Consider the following 18,054-nt stretch of genomic DNA (forward strand, 5'->3'; position numbering starts at 1 on the left):
CTTTTAGACCTTGGTTTGAAGTTTCATATGACATATCACCCTTCTTATAGCAAAAATTACAATATCAAGAATAATCCTAAATAGGAATGTGTTGGAAGTATTGATTAACCATGTATCAGAAATATTGCCACACCTGGTAGGATCATGTTTATCCACTTAAAAATTTAGGTTGGTTTTTAACCAAGCACCATTTTAGTAAGATATGACTGTCGTGCATTGGAATACTGTACACGCTACCATTCTTCAAGGGATGATTTTTGTGTTTTTTTACTAATCTACAGTAGTTTCTGAACTATCCTAAATAAGAAGTACTGTACAACTTTGAAAAGTCTTGACTTGAAAGTTGAAAGTTTTTAAATGTAGGCTGTTCATACATTTTGAGGAGCTAAACCCTAGGTTTATGCAGTCTTTATTACATTCAGTTTTATATGACAAAAGTGCTTGTCTTCTGTGATTATAAATCAGCTGTGTTTTGAAAATGTGAGATGTTTACTTTTCCTAAACTTGTTTTGTTATTCACACATCTTTGCTAGATTCATATTGTTTTGTTAATTATGGTTCCTTTTTATTTTAATAAAATTATATAGGTACTACTGTATTGGCAATACTTCCACCATTAAGTCATGTCAAACAATGGGATGTAATGGAAATTTTTATACCCAGCTACATAGATTAGCTATTAATCAGTTGTATTTGTTTTTAGGACATAACTGAGAAGGTACAGGAACTGGACCACTTCGCGAGTAGGATGAGCCACTTCAATGTAACCCAGGACACGAATAAAACAATGTAAGCATAGCATTTTAGTTGTGTGTACTAGGTGGATGTGGGATATTGCTATTAAAAAGCAAATGTTGATGTGTGTTTGATTTTATGGAAATACTAACCATGTTGATATGTGATTTTTTAAAAGTAAAAATGCAAACCATTCCCTTTTATATAGCAGCATTCTGAGCATGAACTGGATATTAAGCAGGTAAACTGATGGTTAAGGGGAATAAGTAGTTGAGTACCCTTATTCACTCATTGTTACCATGCTATTTTTTCATAACAAATGAAGAGAAAACCTGTAGTGTCATTGTTAGAGGGATGAACACTCATACGTCCACACTGTTACTGAGCATACTTCAGGGTTAAACTCTGTGGTCCTGCATCCTCCCTACTAGGAAATGTGCGAGGTGGTCTCCTCCACATTGGTAGATGATTAATAGTAAGAGGGAGAAGGGTAAGAAGCATTTGCCAGCATCCTTGGGGGAAATTCCCTTTGGTGATATTGTCGAATCCTTTGGTTCCTTCATCCCCACCCATCCCATGGTTCTCTCTGTTCCTGCTCTTATTTTTCATTTGGTCCTGGGAGTGTACATGCAAGAAGGTGAGTGCCCTCATGCATTCTCTTCTAGTGATGAATCTTATGCCCAGGTTGGGTGCTCCCATGGTGAGGATTCAACCCCTGCATTCTCCTTACCACTGCCTACTCCACCTTATTGCTCTTCTGTTCCAGGTATATCATTGTCCATAGAATACGTGTGCAAGGTATGGTCTTCCTTGGTATCGTGGTGAGTCCAACAGTTGCAGCCTTCCTCATCCATTTAGCTTCAGGTAAATCAGAGGAATCTCCTACTGTTGCTGGTGCTACTCCCACCAAGGAAATCAACTGTGTTGATCTTTCTGTAGCAGTTGTCCTTCCCATGGTAGATGCCCCAGTGGTGTCAACTGCAACTATTACAATGATGGCTTTGCTTCAACCAGTTTTCTTGCTCTGAAGGAGATTAAGACGTGAGTTAGGGTCAAGGAGAAGATAAGTGTTTTTCTTCCTCTTTCTAGTCATTAAACTTTTCCTCTCCTTCCTGCTTGTCTTCTCTCTTGCAGGGAGAAGAGGAAGAAATCCAAGATAACCTCTCACAAGAGAGTGTGCCCTTCCCCTGTTCATGGGGTCCAGTGGTGCTTGTCAACCTTTAGATGTTATAGTAATTGTAGGGAGGGATGACACAAGTGTTACCAAGTTCAGTCCATGACTTTTCCGATATGAGAACTGCAAGTGACTCGTCCACCCATGTTTTTGAAGAACAGGTGGGAAGAGTCAGTGCTACCCTATGCTTGGTTCATGGAAGGTCCCTGGACTGTGTGTTTATAAATGGGGTTTGTGTGTAATGGATCTCTGCTTTATGGTGCTCAGGGGAACTGCGACAATCTGTTTGCATGTCATCATGCTGCACCCTGGTCTTGTTATGGTTTGCCACAGGCTCTGGAGTTGCTGATGCATGACATTACCTGTTCCTGATCTGCTGGCTGTCTTGGTAATGTTGCTGAAAGATTTTCCCTTATGGCCCTCCCCTTCATCAGCCACACCTTCCAAGGTATCAGGCAGTAGAGCGCCTCTAGCTACCTGGTTTAGGATTATATAGCAGATCATGCAGGAGAGAGGTTTTTCTTTGTAAAACTGCACAAAAGAGGTCAAGGTACTTCCAGTCATCCTTGTCAATTGTGTACCAAGGAAACTGAGTTAGCTTCTGTGATTGGTGGCATAGAAGGGGGTCTTTGGTTGGAACCTCTGTTCAGTGGATTGCAGTCATTCAGCTGAAGCCATGTCTTCAGACAGAAGATATGGTTTTTGTCATCATGAAGTGCTTTGAGCAGTTTGTTTTTTTCATGAATTTGATTCTTTCAAATGAGGTGTGACTTAATCTTCACAGCCTATTTCAGGTGATGTTTAGCCCTTAAAGAGGTCTTGGATTGGGAGCTCATACTCAAGACTGTCATCCTACTAGCCCTAGCCTCGATAAAGTTATGTGGCTTGTCCTTTCTAGTGGGGAATCTTTTGTTTTAGTTTTCTCCTGAGTTCTTGTCTGTTTTGATATTGTGTGACCTGTAATTATAGTTTTACAAAATAAAATAAAAATTATTTATTAGAAAAAAATGTATAACTGGGTAAAATTTATAATTGTCTTGTAAAAGAGACCCCACAAGGGATTGTAAATAATCTTTTTATTAGTGTTACCCAGTACTAATTACATAGCTGTAGTTTCTACTTCAACAGTAGCTTGAATTTCGAAATTTGTGGTAATACTTCTTCCACTGTCCGGTAGGTGAATAGGCTCCACCCACTTTCTGGGAAGAAGAGGAACAACTACATGAAAATACCCCAATTTGTTTCTGCCGTCCTGGAACCAATACCGTTGTAGGATAGCAACTTGTTTCCTTTGGATTTTGACCTTGTTGCTTCACATTTGGTGAAGTATTTAGGCCTTTTGCTGTTTGCTATTGATTCTTGATTGAATTTGTCATGGTTTTGAAGTTTTTGGGTTAAATTAATTAATTTTTGGTTACTTGGATATTTTGACTTGCTTTTCTCTTGGCGAGAATTGCCGATCGTTAGTTGGCAGTTCGGCAGTTCCGTGTTAGGTTCACTGACATTTGTTTTGATTTGCTTAAACTTTCAATAATTTTAATAATTTGTTTTGTTAATTATTTGATAAATTACTTAATTATGTCTGATACGAGTTCAACTAGTTTAAGGTATTGCAGTGTACCAGGTTAACCAAGGCATTGAATGTTGTACATTCTATTTGTGTCTTTTACAGAGGACAGGATTACACAATTAACAACACATGTCAAGGGTGTGAAAGCTGGGATTAAAAAGCTTGGAAGAATTTGACATCACTGCAATAAACAAGAAAGGGATAGGAAGAGGAAAGCGGCTACTAGAGCCGAGGGTAAATTAGCTAGTAGCTTGACTCCTAAGAAGTTGAGTACCCAAGTACCTGTTGTTACTTCTATATTTTTAAAATACTTCATGTATCCTGAGTCCTCCTGCTCCCCCTTCGCCTGAATCTCGATTGTCGGAGCCAAACCGCTTTGCCAGCCTGGAGAATAGAATAGATAGAAAATTCGGGCTGTTGGTGAGTACTATGACCCAACTTGGTGAATCAGTGAAATTTGTAATGGATAAATTTAATAAAAGTGAAAGTGAAAGGATTGAGGAGGAGGTGGTTACCCGGCCTGCCGACTGTCCTAGGCAAAGGTCACTGCCAGACTCTCCAAAACCAGGGAGGAGGTATACTGGAGGCCCACAAGAGGTTGTTGGGGTCACCCCCTCAGTTGAACCTGTCCATTCCCTGGTTGTGACACAGGGTAATTGGAGAGGCATCTCAAATGTCCACTATCTCTCCTCACGTTCCTAAGTGGTGATATCAGTCATGTTCTACCAGTGTCCTCCTCCATGCTCCCATGGGCACCAGACTCCAGCTCCTTAGGGAGAACTGGATGAAAAAAGCGTGCAGAACCTTTGATTGTACAGGTTCCAAAGTTAGGCTACTCGATACCATTCTAAGAGAAGCCCCCACTTGTGGACACACTGATCGCATTAACAGCTTACTCCGTAGGATTTCAGAAATTTTTAGCCCTTGCAGAAGAAGTATCATCATTAATGAAGAAAGGGGCAATAAAAAAAGTACAAAATGTCAAGTCGAAGTGGTTCTTCAACCGACTGTAGTCCCGAAAGCCACAGGAGGATGGAGACCAGTCCTCGATGTGAGTGCTCTAAATTTTTTCGTAGAAAAGATGGAATTCAAAATTGAATCAGAACCAGTCTGTTCTAGCAGCCATCAACCAGGGGGATTGGATGATCTCCCTGGATATGCAAGACACATACTTCCATGTGATGATTCATCAGCCTTCAAGAAAATTCCTGAGATTTGTTTATCAGAATGAAGTATTTTAGTTCAGAGCGCTGTACTTTGGCCTGTCAACAGCCCCACGGGTGTTTACTCGAGTCCTCGCTCCCTTAGCTAAGTGGCTACACCCAATAGGTATAACTATACAGTGGTACCTTGAGATACGAAATTAATCCGTTCTGAGGCGGCCTTCGTCTCATGAGATTTTCGTATCTTGGAACACATTTTACATGTAAAATGGCTAATCCATTCCAAGCCCTCCAAAAACACCCCAGTAAATTATATTTCCAGGCCTAAAACACATGTTCTAGGGTTACAACGCCGATCCGACAGAAGAAATATGACTCCAAAAAGGCCAAATACTGTATACTTGAGTAATATTCAACTGCATGTAATGTTCAACCCCATTTTTACTGCATGTATTAGGACTTTAGCATATGTCCCTTAGCAATAAGCCTAGCCTATGTTAGCGGTTGCTACTGTAGCCTAGTCTATGATTCTGACATCTAAGCCTAAGAGCTAAAAGCTTAGAATATGCCAATAAAATATATAAATAATCAGTATGTACTCATTTCAAATAATTATTAATTAATCATTAACTATAATACACAAACAAACATAAAACAAACCTTCCAATCGATTGTTTACATTCAGCTCTTACCCGTCTTACGAGTATCAAACGAGCACCAAGCAATCATTTTTCCTAGCGCAGAGTAAGCCATAAATTGTCATTAGTATCTCTCTTCAAGTAATGAATCTACCAAACAGTATAATAACCATTCATTTCTATTCTTTATTCTATCTTTACCTAATGGAGATACCGAGTTACTGACAGCTATAATGAAACATACGTATACGTAATGTAATAATAAAACAGAAGAAGAATTCTAAAAAATACGTATTTGTTGGCAGTCTGATTTATTTTATATTTTATGGTATCTAATTCACAATTTTTTTGTTAAATGTATTGCATGTACTCATTTCAAATAATTATTAAGTAACCATTAACTATAATCAACAAATAAAAAAAAAAGCTTCCAAACGTCTGTTTACATCCAGCACTTATGAGTATCGAAAGATCGACAAGCAATCACTTTACACAGTAAGCCATAAATTTTTATTATCTCTCTTCAACTACTGAAACTACCAAACAGTATAATAACCATTAATTTCTATTCTTTATTCTATCTTTACCTAATGTTTTTTTTTTTATTAAATGTATTGCATGAATAAGTTTTTCAATTTACAGCATCCTTTCACCAATAGAATACTTAAAGCACAAGGGGTAGATGCTGACCAATAGGAGAGCAGGACCATATGGGGTGACTAGCATCAGGAACCAATGGGAGAGTGGGAGGATGGTGGCGAGTTTACTCAGTTGGCGGCGCAGGAGTTTTAAAATTGTTCTCGGTGGTCCGGGCGAATCTCGGGACTTTACAGCAACAACCTTTCGTATCTTGAAAACTTTTCGTATGTAGAGCAGTAAAATTTTTCGTATTGGCTTTCGTAACTTGGATTTTTCGTAAGTTGAGCCTTTCGTATCTCGAGGTACTACTGTATAATGCTATACCTGAACAATTGGCTTATTTGTTTACTCATGAAGCAGAAATGCATGGAGGACTTTCAAAAGACCTTGGATTTGACCCAACAATTAGGATTGTTGATAAACCTGCAGAAATAGCTGCTGACCTCATCTCAGAAGTTTCTCTATTTGGGGATTCTGACAGATTCCCTGACTTTTCAGGCTTTACCATCTCTCAAGAGAGTTGAGTCCAGCCTGAAAACAGTAAATAATCTTTTATCAATCCAGAAGTATTCAGGAAACAAGTGAATGAGTCTGCGGGGCACTCTGTCTCCAGGCTAGGAAGGTTGCATATGAGAACTCTGCAATTCTTTCTGAAGATCTGCTGGGACAGAAGAATCAACCAGACTTGTTTGTTTTCCCAGTAACAAAAGCGATAAAAGAAGACTTAAGGTGGTGGAGATTAAAGGACAGGTATCTCAAAGGAAGGGCTCCGAGATGTCTGAACCCAGTCCTAAACTACTCCGTGTCGGACGCAGGTTGGGGAGCACACCTGGGAGGCAAGGAGACATCAGAAACTTTGTCTTGGGAGGAGAGGAAATCCCATATAAACCCAGGAACTGAAGACAACTCACTTGGGTCTTCTTCACTTCCAAGAGGAAGTGAGGGACAAAGTGATAGCAGTGCATTCCAACAACACCACAGTACTGGCATACAGTACAAATATACTACGTATATTGCCCTCGCGACATGCTTCTGTTATCAGTTCAATTGTCCGAGGTGTAGGCACATACCATAGTTAACTCTACGGATTGTAACCGAGACGAATAGTATCTTCTTAATTGAACTGCAACTCGGGACTGCTCTGCAAACCTCCCAGGAGTTACCAGTTTCGATTTTGAGATACTTATGGTATTGTTACAACAACAGCACCTCAGCGTTTGAATTCACCGAAATCCGTTTCGATTAAATGCAAATGCTCGAGCGTATTTTTTTTGCGCTCGATGGTTCTAGCTGAACGAATTCCTTCTTGGAATGGATTACCTGGCAACTCAGGATGATGGGTGAGTGAGAGCTAGCGGTGTTTGGGCTGCCTGCCGCAGCCCAGTACCAGCTGGCTTTCCGAGATAGCACGGTCGGATTATGTCTCTCTCCTCTGTGATGATTGACTACCAAACCGAATCTCTGCCGGCAATCACAGACTTAGGTCTCTGGTTGGCTGGAATTCTCGCATATGTGAATGACCATCTCTACTGCATCGCCTTTGACATTGCGAGAATTTTCAGACAGAGATATCTCACTAGACGAGCTATCATCTTTCTGTTTACCGCATGGTAACAAAAGTCTGTAGCCTAGTCTCCCGCTGCATCGCACCTGCTGCTGCGATGATGTGGAAGGATTTCCTCAGACATCTGAGTTTGTCTTCTAAATATATCTCGTATTCGTAGGTGTGCAATTGTTCATTGTTCACCCTGAATTGTAGATGTATAACGAAAGACATCGTCTGTTCCCCGCCCTGCCAGCTCTACTTCCAAGTACAGGCAGTCCCCGGGTTACGACGGGGGTTCCGTTCTTGAGACGCGTCGTAAGCCGAAAATCGTCGTAAGCCGGAACGATGCTTGGAAATATGTCTTAAACTAATAAAAAGTTATAAAAACCTTACTTGTAATCCTTTGGTTACACTACATGTTGTTTCCTGTAGTTTTATGTACAACCTGGAGTTATTTTCATAAAAGAATGCTGGTTCTTGAAGGTAAAAACTATTGTAATCCTCTGGTGACACTACATTCTTGAAGTTTTATGTACAACCTGGAGTGATTTTGCCAAATCTTGAGGGCTACAAGAACAGCTGATTACTATTTACGTATCATATAGACTAATTAAAGTAAACGTATCTTTAAATAGGCTTATATATTAGTATCAACAAAACATTTCCTGCTATGAGTCAGAGGCCGTTTAATGAAACGAACACTTCTCTGTCCTATCTGTTCAGAAAATAAATGTTACGTCAATCCCGAGACGGTGACCATTGTTGCCAAGGCGTCTCTCTCTCTCTCTCTCTCTCTCTCTCTCTCTCTCTCTCTCTCTCTCTCTCTCTCTCTCTCTCTCTCTCTCTCTCTCTGATCAAATTACACTGGAACTTTGACATGATTGCCCTAATATACGAATGTTTTGAGATACAACAGAAAATTTGCGAAAATATAAGCTTTGATATACAACGAAATATTTGAGACGATTTTGCGATGAGTGTTAGTTGTATAGGCGACCGATAAATGGCGTTCAGTCTGTTTGTTTGTTGGTGCTGCATGTTAACACGTCGTTGTTTAGTTCGTTGTATTTGCGCCTATTTTTCGTGTTATTTTGTCTATTTTATTATTAACCATGGGTCTCAAAGCTAAAGACAAAGCAGGTGATAAGAAAAAACCCAAGAAAATGATTTTGATGGAAGCAAAACATGAAATTATAGCAAAGCATAAAACCTTCCAAAGGCATCACCATTATTTCTAAACTACAAACTGATTAAAATAAAAAAAATAAAAAATTAGTTTAGCAATGTTATTTCATTTGTGTTTATTACGTAGTTATTAGTGTACATACGTAAATAAAAAGAGAACAAATCATTCCCTGCCACCCTTCCCTACCTCCTCCCCCTGCTGGCCTCACGTCATCTTTCGTTGTGGTAAGTAAAATTCCTTTCTTTTTTTAATTGATTTTATTAACATTTATTATCATTTATCACATTGCTGTTATTTTATCATTGTGTGTGTTATTACTCGTTTATTTGTGATAAATTTGTGTATATATATGTAATTTAGCTGTGTTTAGGTGTGGTTTATACCGCTAGAACGGATTAATACATATACATTATTAAATTAAATGGGAAAAAATGCTTTGAGATACAACTGTTTTGATATACTTTTACGATGGTAACGGAAACAAATTAAATTCGTATGTCAAGGTTCCAGTGTACTGGATAATGTGTCTCTTTGGATACTTCGATTTTGCCAAATCTTGAGGGCTACAAGAACACTTGATTACTATTTACGTATCATATAGACTAATTAAAGTAAACGTATCTTTAAATAGGCTTATATTTTTAGTATCAACAAAACATTTACTGGCATGAGTCAGAGGCCGTTTAACGAAACGAACACTTCTCTGTCCTTAACTCGGAGCGTCGGAAGACACCTCTCTCTCTCTTCTCTCATCTCTCTCTCGTCTCTCTCTCTCCCTCTCTCTCTCTCTCTCTCCTCTCTCTCTCGTTGTAATCTAACCAGAAACTTCGTTTTGTTATTATTACTGGAAACAAGCAATGATTTTTTTCATTATTTGTGCTTTTGGACTGTTATATGTAAACTTTGCGCACCGCAAGCTAGTATGTATTCATTCGCTCGGAAAAAACTAGTTCCGCATATGAGGCGTCACTAAAAAATCATAGAAAAATACGACATAAAAAGTGTCGAAAATCATCATAACCTCAAAATTTTTGTTGTAATCTAACCAGAAACTTATTTTTATTAATATACTGTGCTAAACTATAAAGGATTTTTATCATAGTATGAGTTTTTTAAAAGCGTCGTTAACTCGGAGCGTCGGAAGCGTCAGCGTCGTAACCTCGGAACAAGCGTCGTAACCCAGGACGGATTTTTCCATTGAATATTTAAGAAAAAGCGTCGTAACCTCGGAACGTCGTAAGCCGGAACCGTCGTAACCCGGGGACCGCCTGTATATAGATGTCCTCCCTGGATAAAGCTGGGAAGAAGATGATGATGATTCAGCCCATGAGAAGCAGTTTTTTAGGTAGTACAATCCCTGTGTTTTCATTACTGAAAAGCGCTCCGCTTTCATTGCAACTCCGACTTATCACCAAACAGCAATGAAGCAGCAGTTTAGCGTTTTCAGTCCTCTGTAAATAACAGGGATTAAGCCGTCTTCGCGGGTTGGTGTCATTGGCGGGACTTTTCTACGTTCAGAATCTTGAGAGTTAACTTCTCTCGATTCGGCTGAGAAGACGTAGGTCTGCATTCACCTATCACCTTCGTCTTCAACGGTACATAATATTGTTTCTCCTTAGTTGAGATTCAACTACTATGAGGACTTCTGTCTTGCCATCAGGGACCTCGGTCTCTAGAAGGCAATTGACTTTCGTCTGTTGGGCATATGCCTTGAGAGAATCATCATCTCGCCTTCCAGCATTGGTGGCCACAGATAGACGATTTGTATGGTCTCTCGGCATAACCCTTCAAAAGATGAGGGTCACGTGACTACGCCTCGGATGCATGGACAGCTCGCCTCACACAACCGAACGCAGTCAGTCGGCAGCTGTCGAAACGTCCAAGACCGTCACGAGCTATGCTGTGGACTTTGTATCGGTTGATCCAGATCAGTTGTTACTTCATCCTACTGGCGTGTTCAGGTACCCATAAATATTGACACCCACCATGGAGTGTCAGTGTCTTTATCCACTGTGGAGATGACGAGACCGCGAGAGACTTCGCTGCAGTGGGATACGAGACCACGAGAGACTTCGCTGCTGTGGGATACGAGACCGCGAGAAACTTCGCTGCAGTGGGATACGAGACCGCGAGACACTTCGCTGCTGACGGATAGACCAGTAGATGGGTACTGGACATCACTCTGAAGAATATGTCGGACAGGAAGATGGATAGGTCATTGAGACCATATCCTTCTTTCTCTTCGGGACTGCCCACAGGTCCTTGGAACCTCATTTCCCTGGACCAGTGGTGGATGCTTGCAAGATGTGTTTGCTTACCCAGCTCCTTCAAGAGGATAAGTTGCCTCTCGCTCATGGTGCACAGTTGTAGAGGTAAGAAGGATGCGAGAGTGACTGGCTCTCCCCCTTCCACGCCTCGTCTCTCCATTCCTCGTCCTTCGGGTTGAGGATAGGACTAGAACTCACACTGGCTAGTCGGACGATTGATGCGGTAAGCCTATACATAAGCATCCTTTTTATGTTTCTTATCAGAATCATAGAAGCAATCCCGCTCCTTCCTCTAGTAAGGGGAGGAAGGAGACTGACAATAATGCAAACCCTTCCCAGAACTTTGCATTAATGTGTCCGACGCTAATATTCTTCACAGCCCTTTTTCGGATAAGTCACGATCCCTCACTCATTTCGAAAAGGCCCAGAAGTCTGACTCTTGATCACGCAACTCCTATACTCCAATCAAGTTGTCAGAGGCAGCAGGGCACTCCTCCTCGCTCTTACGACCAGGAGGAGTAGCCTAGGTGCGTAGAACTCCAGTCAGTTCTAGAGGCTCACTCAGATTCCTCCCACCAATTAGTGAGTCTTCCTATTGTTAAAGGACTGAAAGGTTTGTATTACGTATTGGAACAAATCACAATTTGTTGAAAATTGTATTTTTCCTAACTCTACAAACCTGAGGTCCTTTAACAAATATGCCCACCTCATGCCACCCCTCAATCTGAACCAGGACTGAAAGGCAAAGTGGAGTGTTTACATCTGGGCAGGCTAGCCTGCCCCATGGTAGTTACTGCCTAACCACCTTGTTCAAGATTCAACGGCCATAATTCCAGCTACGCCTTAAGTGCATTCCTATTGTTAAAGGACCTCCGGTTTGTATAGTAGTTAGGAAAAATACAATTGTCGGCAAATTGTGATTATTTTATAGGAAAAATAAAATTTTTGGCAAATTGTGATTTTTTTAATAATAAAATGGAGTTTTATTTTTACTTATCCAGTAATTAAAATAGAGCACACCCTCCTCCCCTCACATGGACAGTTTTATCATTTTGAAGGGAATAAGTACAATTTGAGATATTTTCATGTAGTTGTTCCTCTTCTCCGTCGAGGTAGAAACTACAGTTATGTAATTACTGGATAGGTATTAATAAAACTTCATTTTATTATTGAAATATGTACCATTTTTCAACTTCTCATGGAAGGTAGGGAGAATTTTTTTCTTACACCATATGCGTTTCCATATCTTCCTCTTTCCACTGATGTGCTTTTTTCTTTAACTGGCTGACCTCAAAGTGTCTAGTGGCTATAAAATACTAGCAGAGATCTCAGATTGAGATATTTTGGATGTCATGAGACGGGTTGAAGAAAATTTAGTAAAAAAAATAGTAGATGTGGATGTAGCAGGGTGAAGACTTGCAGGAAGGCCTAGGAAACTGTGGAAAAAGAACATAAAAAAGGACTTAGACTAAAGGGGAATTGAGGCAGAAATAGCATGGGAAGGAGGAGATTGGAGAGAGGTAATTTCATGCTTAGAGTAAAGGGTAATTGAGGCAGAAAGAGCATGAGCAGGAGGGGATTGGAGAGAGGTAATTTCATGTGTAATCCCATAAAGGGACAAGCTGATGTGACTTGGTAAATTGGGGCTGCTTATGTGTTTGACATCATAAATAGAAGACACTCCCATGATTAATAGTTTTTCTAAATTTATGTATGCAACCTACCAAGTAGTTACATAGCTATAGTTTCTAAAAATGTCGGCAATTAGAATTTTTGAAATTCACGGTAGTGCTAGTTTGTTTTGGTCAGGTGATACCCCCGCCCACGGTCGGGGGAGTGAAGAACCAATACCGTACGAATATCAGTTGTTTTTGCCGGCTGGTACTGTTAACACAGTTTCAGTAGTCAGTGGAATTTTTGGAATTCTTTACCGTTGCTCATTATGGGAGTTATTTGGTGAGGTACTCTAAATTTTGGTAGCTTTTGTTTTCGGTGATTAGCTATTTAGGAATTCAAATTGTTTTTTATATTTTTGCACCGAAATTCACTAGTTTTGAATTGGTCTACATAATGTCAGACACTAGTACATCTGGGATTAGGTATTGCAGTAAAGGCTGCAATACTAGGATTGCTAAAGCTGGTAATGATCCACATTCAGTTTGCACAGGTTGTAGGGGACAGACTTGTACACCAGATCAATATATTAATTGGGATGAAAGAACTTGGAAGATCTTGACTAGTTACATGAACAAGTTAGAGAGAGATAAAAAGAGAAAAGCGGCTTCTGGAGGTAAAGCAAAAAGCGTAGTTAGTTGGGAATTGTCTAATGATAATTTGTCTCTTTCTGAACCTTCCCCACCACCTGTCTTTCCCAGTCCTAATCTTGGCTCTCTCACACCCTTACCTAATGCTATGGCCAATTTAGAGGCAAGAATAGATAAGAAATTTTCGATCAAGCTCCAAGCAATGGAGAAATTAGGAGCGTCTGTGAAAACCCTAATGGACAAGGTAAATGGTGAAGTGAAAGCAAGTGCAAGTGTTGTGGAGGAAGTGGCTGTTTGGCCCACTGATTCTCCTAGGCAAAGGGATCTGGGAGGAGGCATACTGGTAGCCCAAGGGAGGTCAGTGGGGTCTGCCCATGAGCAGTTGCCCCCTCAGGCGATTCTGTTGACAAATCCCAGATCACAACAGAGTGCCATTGGAAAGGTGTCTCTAAAGGAGCACCGCTGTCGTCTAGTGCTTCCAGCTCCGGGGAGTCCTCTCCCAGGCGCCAGTGGCGTTTCTGACGAGTCCCGTCCATTGAAAAGGAGGGCTTGTAAGTTGTCTCCCTCTCCAGTCCCCTGTAAAAAGGCTAGCCCTTTCCAAAAAGAACAGCCTTCATGAAGTTTTTGAGACTCCAGAGAGATTCTCTCAAGATATGGCAGGAGAGGGACGTCGTAGTGAGAGGATCACATCCTCTAAGTTTAAGTCGTCGTCAAGAAAGTCTTCCTCTGGCAGACTTTCGGAGGTGAAGAGTACGGGGAAGAGTAAACTTCTGGAGATGTCTTCAGCACCTGTCCGCACCTCTAATGCTGAAGGACAGGTAAGACTACCTCCAGTCTCTCCGGTAATTCACGAGACTCCTGGGATACAGCAGCGTTCGGAGTATGAGAACCCACTGACTCCTGAGCGCCCATTGGCGCCACAGTTTGCCCACACGCCAGAGCAGCCTTTGGCGCCCAGAACTTCCGCAGCGACACTAGAGCAACCTTTGGCTCCCAAGTGTCCATTGGCGCCCAGGAACACAGTTGTGACAGAGTCCGTTAGCGCCCGAGCGTCCACTAGTGCCTGAGCGTCCAAGAGTGCCTGAGCACCCACTATTGCCCGAGCCTCCACTAGCGCCCAAGCATCCACTGGCGCCCCAGTGTCCACTAGAGCCCGAGTGTCCACTAGCGCCCAAGCATCCATTGGCACCTGAGCATCCACAGGTATACATGCAACCAAGTGTATAGAGGGACCAGTATGAAGTGCTCAGACAATCTGTGTCATAATTTTCAGCTTCAGGCTTACCGACAGGACCTCAGGTGATGGCTGCCCCTGATCCTTCTCTGTCAGCCATCCAGAACAAGTTAGACAGCATTTTGGGCTTTATTCATTCTGCGGCGCCCCAGATCCAACATACCCCCTATTTCTTCAGCCGAAGAAGAAGAGAAAGGAGAAGAGGAGGATAAAGAGTCTTCAGGCTTACCGACAGGACCTCAGGTGATGGGTGCCCCCAATCCTTCTCTGTCAGCCATCCAGAACAAGTTAGACAGCATTTTGGGCTTTATTCAATTTGCCGCGCCTCCGATCCAACATATCCCCTATTTCTTCAGCCGAAGAAGAAGAGGAGGATAACGAGTCTTCTCTCACTGCCTACAAAGCCTTGCCTTTTTACTTTGTAGAAAATTTTTCGGATTCGTTTTCGCCAGTGACTCCCACGTCACCAGTGTCTTCTCACATGAGAGACAACCAGGAAGATTCCTGGAAATTACCCAAACTAGTAGTACTGTTCTTTTCGGCTTGAAAAGTGTTAAAAGGAAATTAACCTTTGGCTTGAGGAAAAGAGGGATCAAGGCAAAGTTAACTTCAGCTTCCCTCCTTCTCGTCTTTCAACGAGGAGGCATTTATGTTATGAAACCGGAGAAGCTCTCTCTTTGGGTGTGTCTGCCTCCGCCCAGGGAGACTTTTCCGCGCTTATTGACTCGGCGAGAAGATCGGCTTTCAACTCGGCAAAGATCATGTTTATGGCGTCAGAATTAGACCACCTAATTAAAAATATCTTTAGGGTATTTGAAGTAATTAGTTTCTTGGACTGGACAGTAGGAGCCTTGGGACGTAAAGTCAAGAGTTATTTCATGTTGAATGAGGAAGCCTTTGCAGACATTTCGGGAGTGATCTCCTGTTTAGATAAGGGGATTAGAGACGGATCCACAGAACTAGCCTCTCTCTGTGGTGTTCTTTTACATCTACGGGAGTATCTCGTACTCAAAAGTCTGCCTTACTATATTCACCCTTGGATAAGAAGAACCTGTTTCCAGAGGAGACAGTAGTGCTAGTTGCCTCTGAATTGCAGAAGAAAGCAACACATGATCTTCTCTCGCAACCCACTAAACGTACTAGAGAAAATATTCCTAGTGTACATCCCTCACCAGCCAGCCGAGGACAACCCTTTCGGTGCAGGGGATTTGGTAGATATTTCCCAAGATCAAGGGGTAGACCATGTTTCACCCTTAGATGTATCAAAAAATCCTCAACCAACCGTCGACCAAGAAGTAATGTATCAGTCCTTCTTGCACCAGTAGGAGCGAGATTCCAGCAATTTTGGGAAGAACGGGAAGCAAGAGGGGTGGAACCTTGGATCGTAATGGTTTTAAGAGAAGGATACGATATTCCGTTCAAGAGAAAGCCACCTTATCAGGCTCTCCGATAGCTTTGACAGCTTACTCAGAAAATTCAAAGAAATTCATCGCCCTTTTGGAAGAGGTTTCGTCCGTCTTGCAAAAGAAAGCAATAGAGTTAGTAGAAGAGCCACTAACCTCAGGTTTTTACAATTGTCTGTTCGTTGTCCCCAAGTCTTCGGGGGGATGGAGACCCGTATTGGATGTAAGCACTCTAAACCTATATGTGCCAAAGACAAAGTTCAAGATGGAGACGAATCAGTCTGTTCTGTCATCAATCCGTCAAGGGGATTGGATGATCTCCACTGATATGGAAGATGCATATTTTCACATTCCCATACACCAAAACTCAAAGAGGTTTCTGCGTTTTGTCTTTAGGAACAAAATATACCAGTTCAGGGCGATGTGTTTCGGGCTTTCAACTGCACCACAAGTGTTCACCCAAGTGCTAGCTCCCATTGCGAAATGGTTACATCTAGTCAGGATAAGGATATCCCTTTATTTGGACGATTGGCTTCCCTGGTCGCAAGCAAAGGAGAGGTGCACGGAGGACCTTCAGAAAACCCTGACTTTAGCTGAGGAATTAGGACTCTTAATAAACATATGAAAGTTGCAGTTACTCCCCAGTCGGGAACTAGTTGATTTGAGGATGAGGATCAACTCAGTGAGTTTTCGGGCTTTTCCATCCCCACAAATAATCTAGTTGTGCCTACAGAAGGTAGAGAAATTTCTAGTTCTCCAGGAATGCTCCGCAAAGGAATAGATGAGTCTTTTGGGCACACTATCCTCAATAGAACAGTTTGTGACACTAGGGAGACTGCATATGAGGAACCTACAGTTCTTCCTCTTGGCGAACTGGAACAGAAAGAAGTTTCTGGACTCTTTTATGTTCCGTATCACACAAGAGATAAAGGAGGACCTGCAATGGTGGAAGTTAAGAGACAGACTTGCAGAAGGGAGATCCTCCTCCCGCTGAGCCCCAACCTAGTGTTCTTTTCAGACGCATCAGATTGGTTGGGGAGCGATTCTGGGGGAAAAGGAAGTATCAGGCATTTGGAATGCACAACAAAAACAGTGGCATATAAATCGGAAAGAACTGACCACCATCCACTGGGGATTGCTGAAGTTTGCAGCAAAGTAGTGGCGATATATTTGGACAGCACGACAGCGCTTTCGTACATAAGGAAACAAGGAGGGACACACTTGTTTTCTGTTTGTGAGATGGCAAGGAGCCTGCTGTTATGGGTGAATTGGAATCATACCACATTAATAACAAGGTTTGTTTAGGGAAAATTCAATGCACTTGCGGATGAACTAAGCCGCAGGAGGCAAGTACTTCACACGGAATGGATGATGAACCCAGTGGTATGCATCGAATTGTGGAAACTTTTGGGGAAACCTATGATTGATCTGTTTGCCACAGCAAGAAACTATTGTCTCCCCCTTTACTGTTCACCAGCCCCAGATCCGAAAGCATGGGCGACAGATGCGATGCTTTTGGGAGTGGTCGAACAAGGACTTGTACGCTTTTCCTCCATTCAAGATGGTGAGAGAAGTCGTCAACAAATTCGGAACACACAACGTTTTGATGACTCTCATTGCTCCATTCTGGCCAGTGCAGGAATGTTCCCAGATCTGTTAGACCTGCTAGTGGATTGGCCAAGGTTACTTCCTCAGAGAACAGATCTACTCAGACAACCCCACTTCAGAAGGTTCCAGCAAGGACTATCCACTGTCCCTAACCGCTTACAGACTGTCTGACAACTCGTACGAGTGAAGGGGTCTGTTTTCAAGCACAGAGGATTGGAAGTATCGACGAATAGAGATCTTGCAGATCTCATTAAATCCTTCGATATAGAAAAACCCAAAGGTTTGAAGACATTATCTTGGAACCTAGATGTAGTATTAAGTGGCTGTCGGAAACTCTGTGTGAGCCATTGCAAAGAGCATTGTTAAGAGATTTGACGAGAAAGACCTTATTTCTTGTAGCCCGGTCTACAGCTAAAAGAGTGAGTGAAATAAATGCCATGGACAAGAGAATAGGATTGGCACAGGGTAATGCGGTTTGCACATTAACCTTAGGTTTTTAGCAAAAAACGAGATTCCGTCCAAACCATGGCCTCATTCATTCAGTATCTAAAACCTCACAGACTTAGTAGGACTTGAAGAAGAAGAGAGGTTACTCTGCCCGGTCAGAGCTCTGAAATGTTATTTACA

The 18,054-nt window shown here is 41.8% G+C and overlaps 1 protein-coding gene across 1 annotated transcript in view; it reads left to right on the plus strand.

The window, feature by feature from the left end:
• Positions 1-18,054, plus strand: part of LOC135203112 (small ribosomal subunit protein uS9m-like) — a 140,888-nt gene that overhangs the window by 84,881 nt on the left and 37,953 nt on the right. The window contains exon 4 of the mRNA XM_064232745.1: positions 704-789. Within this exon, the coding sequence (XP_064088815.1) occupies positions 704-789 (86 nt within the window). The remainder of the gene's footprint in view (positions 1-703; positions 790-18,054) is intronic.

The sequence above is a fragment of the Macrobrachium nipponense genome, chromosome 33 (genome assembly GCF_015104395.2).
Source record: "Macrobrachium nipponense isolate FS-2020 chromosome 33, ASM1510439v2, whole genome shotgun sequence".
NCBI classification, from domain to species: Eukaryota; Metazoa; Arthropoda; class Malacostraca; order Decapoda; family Palaemonidae; genus Macrobrachium; species Macrobrachium nipponense.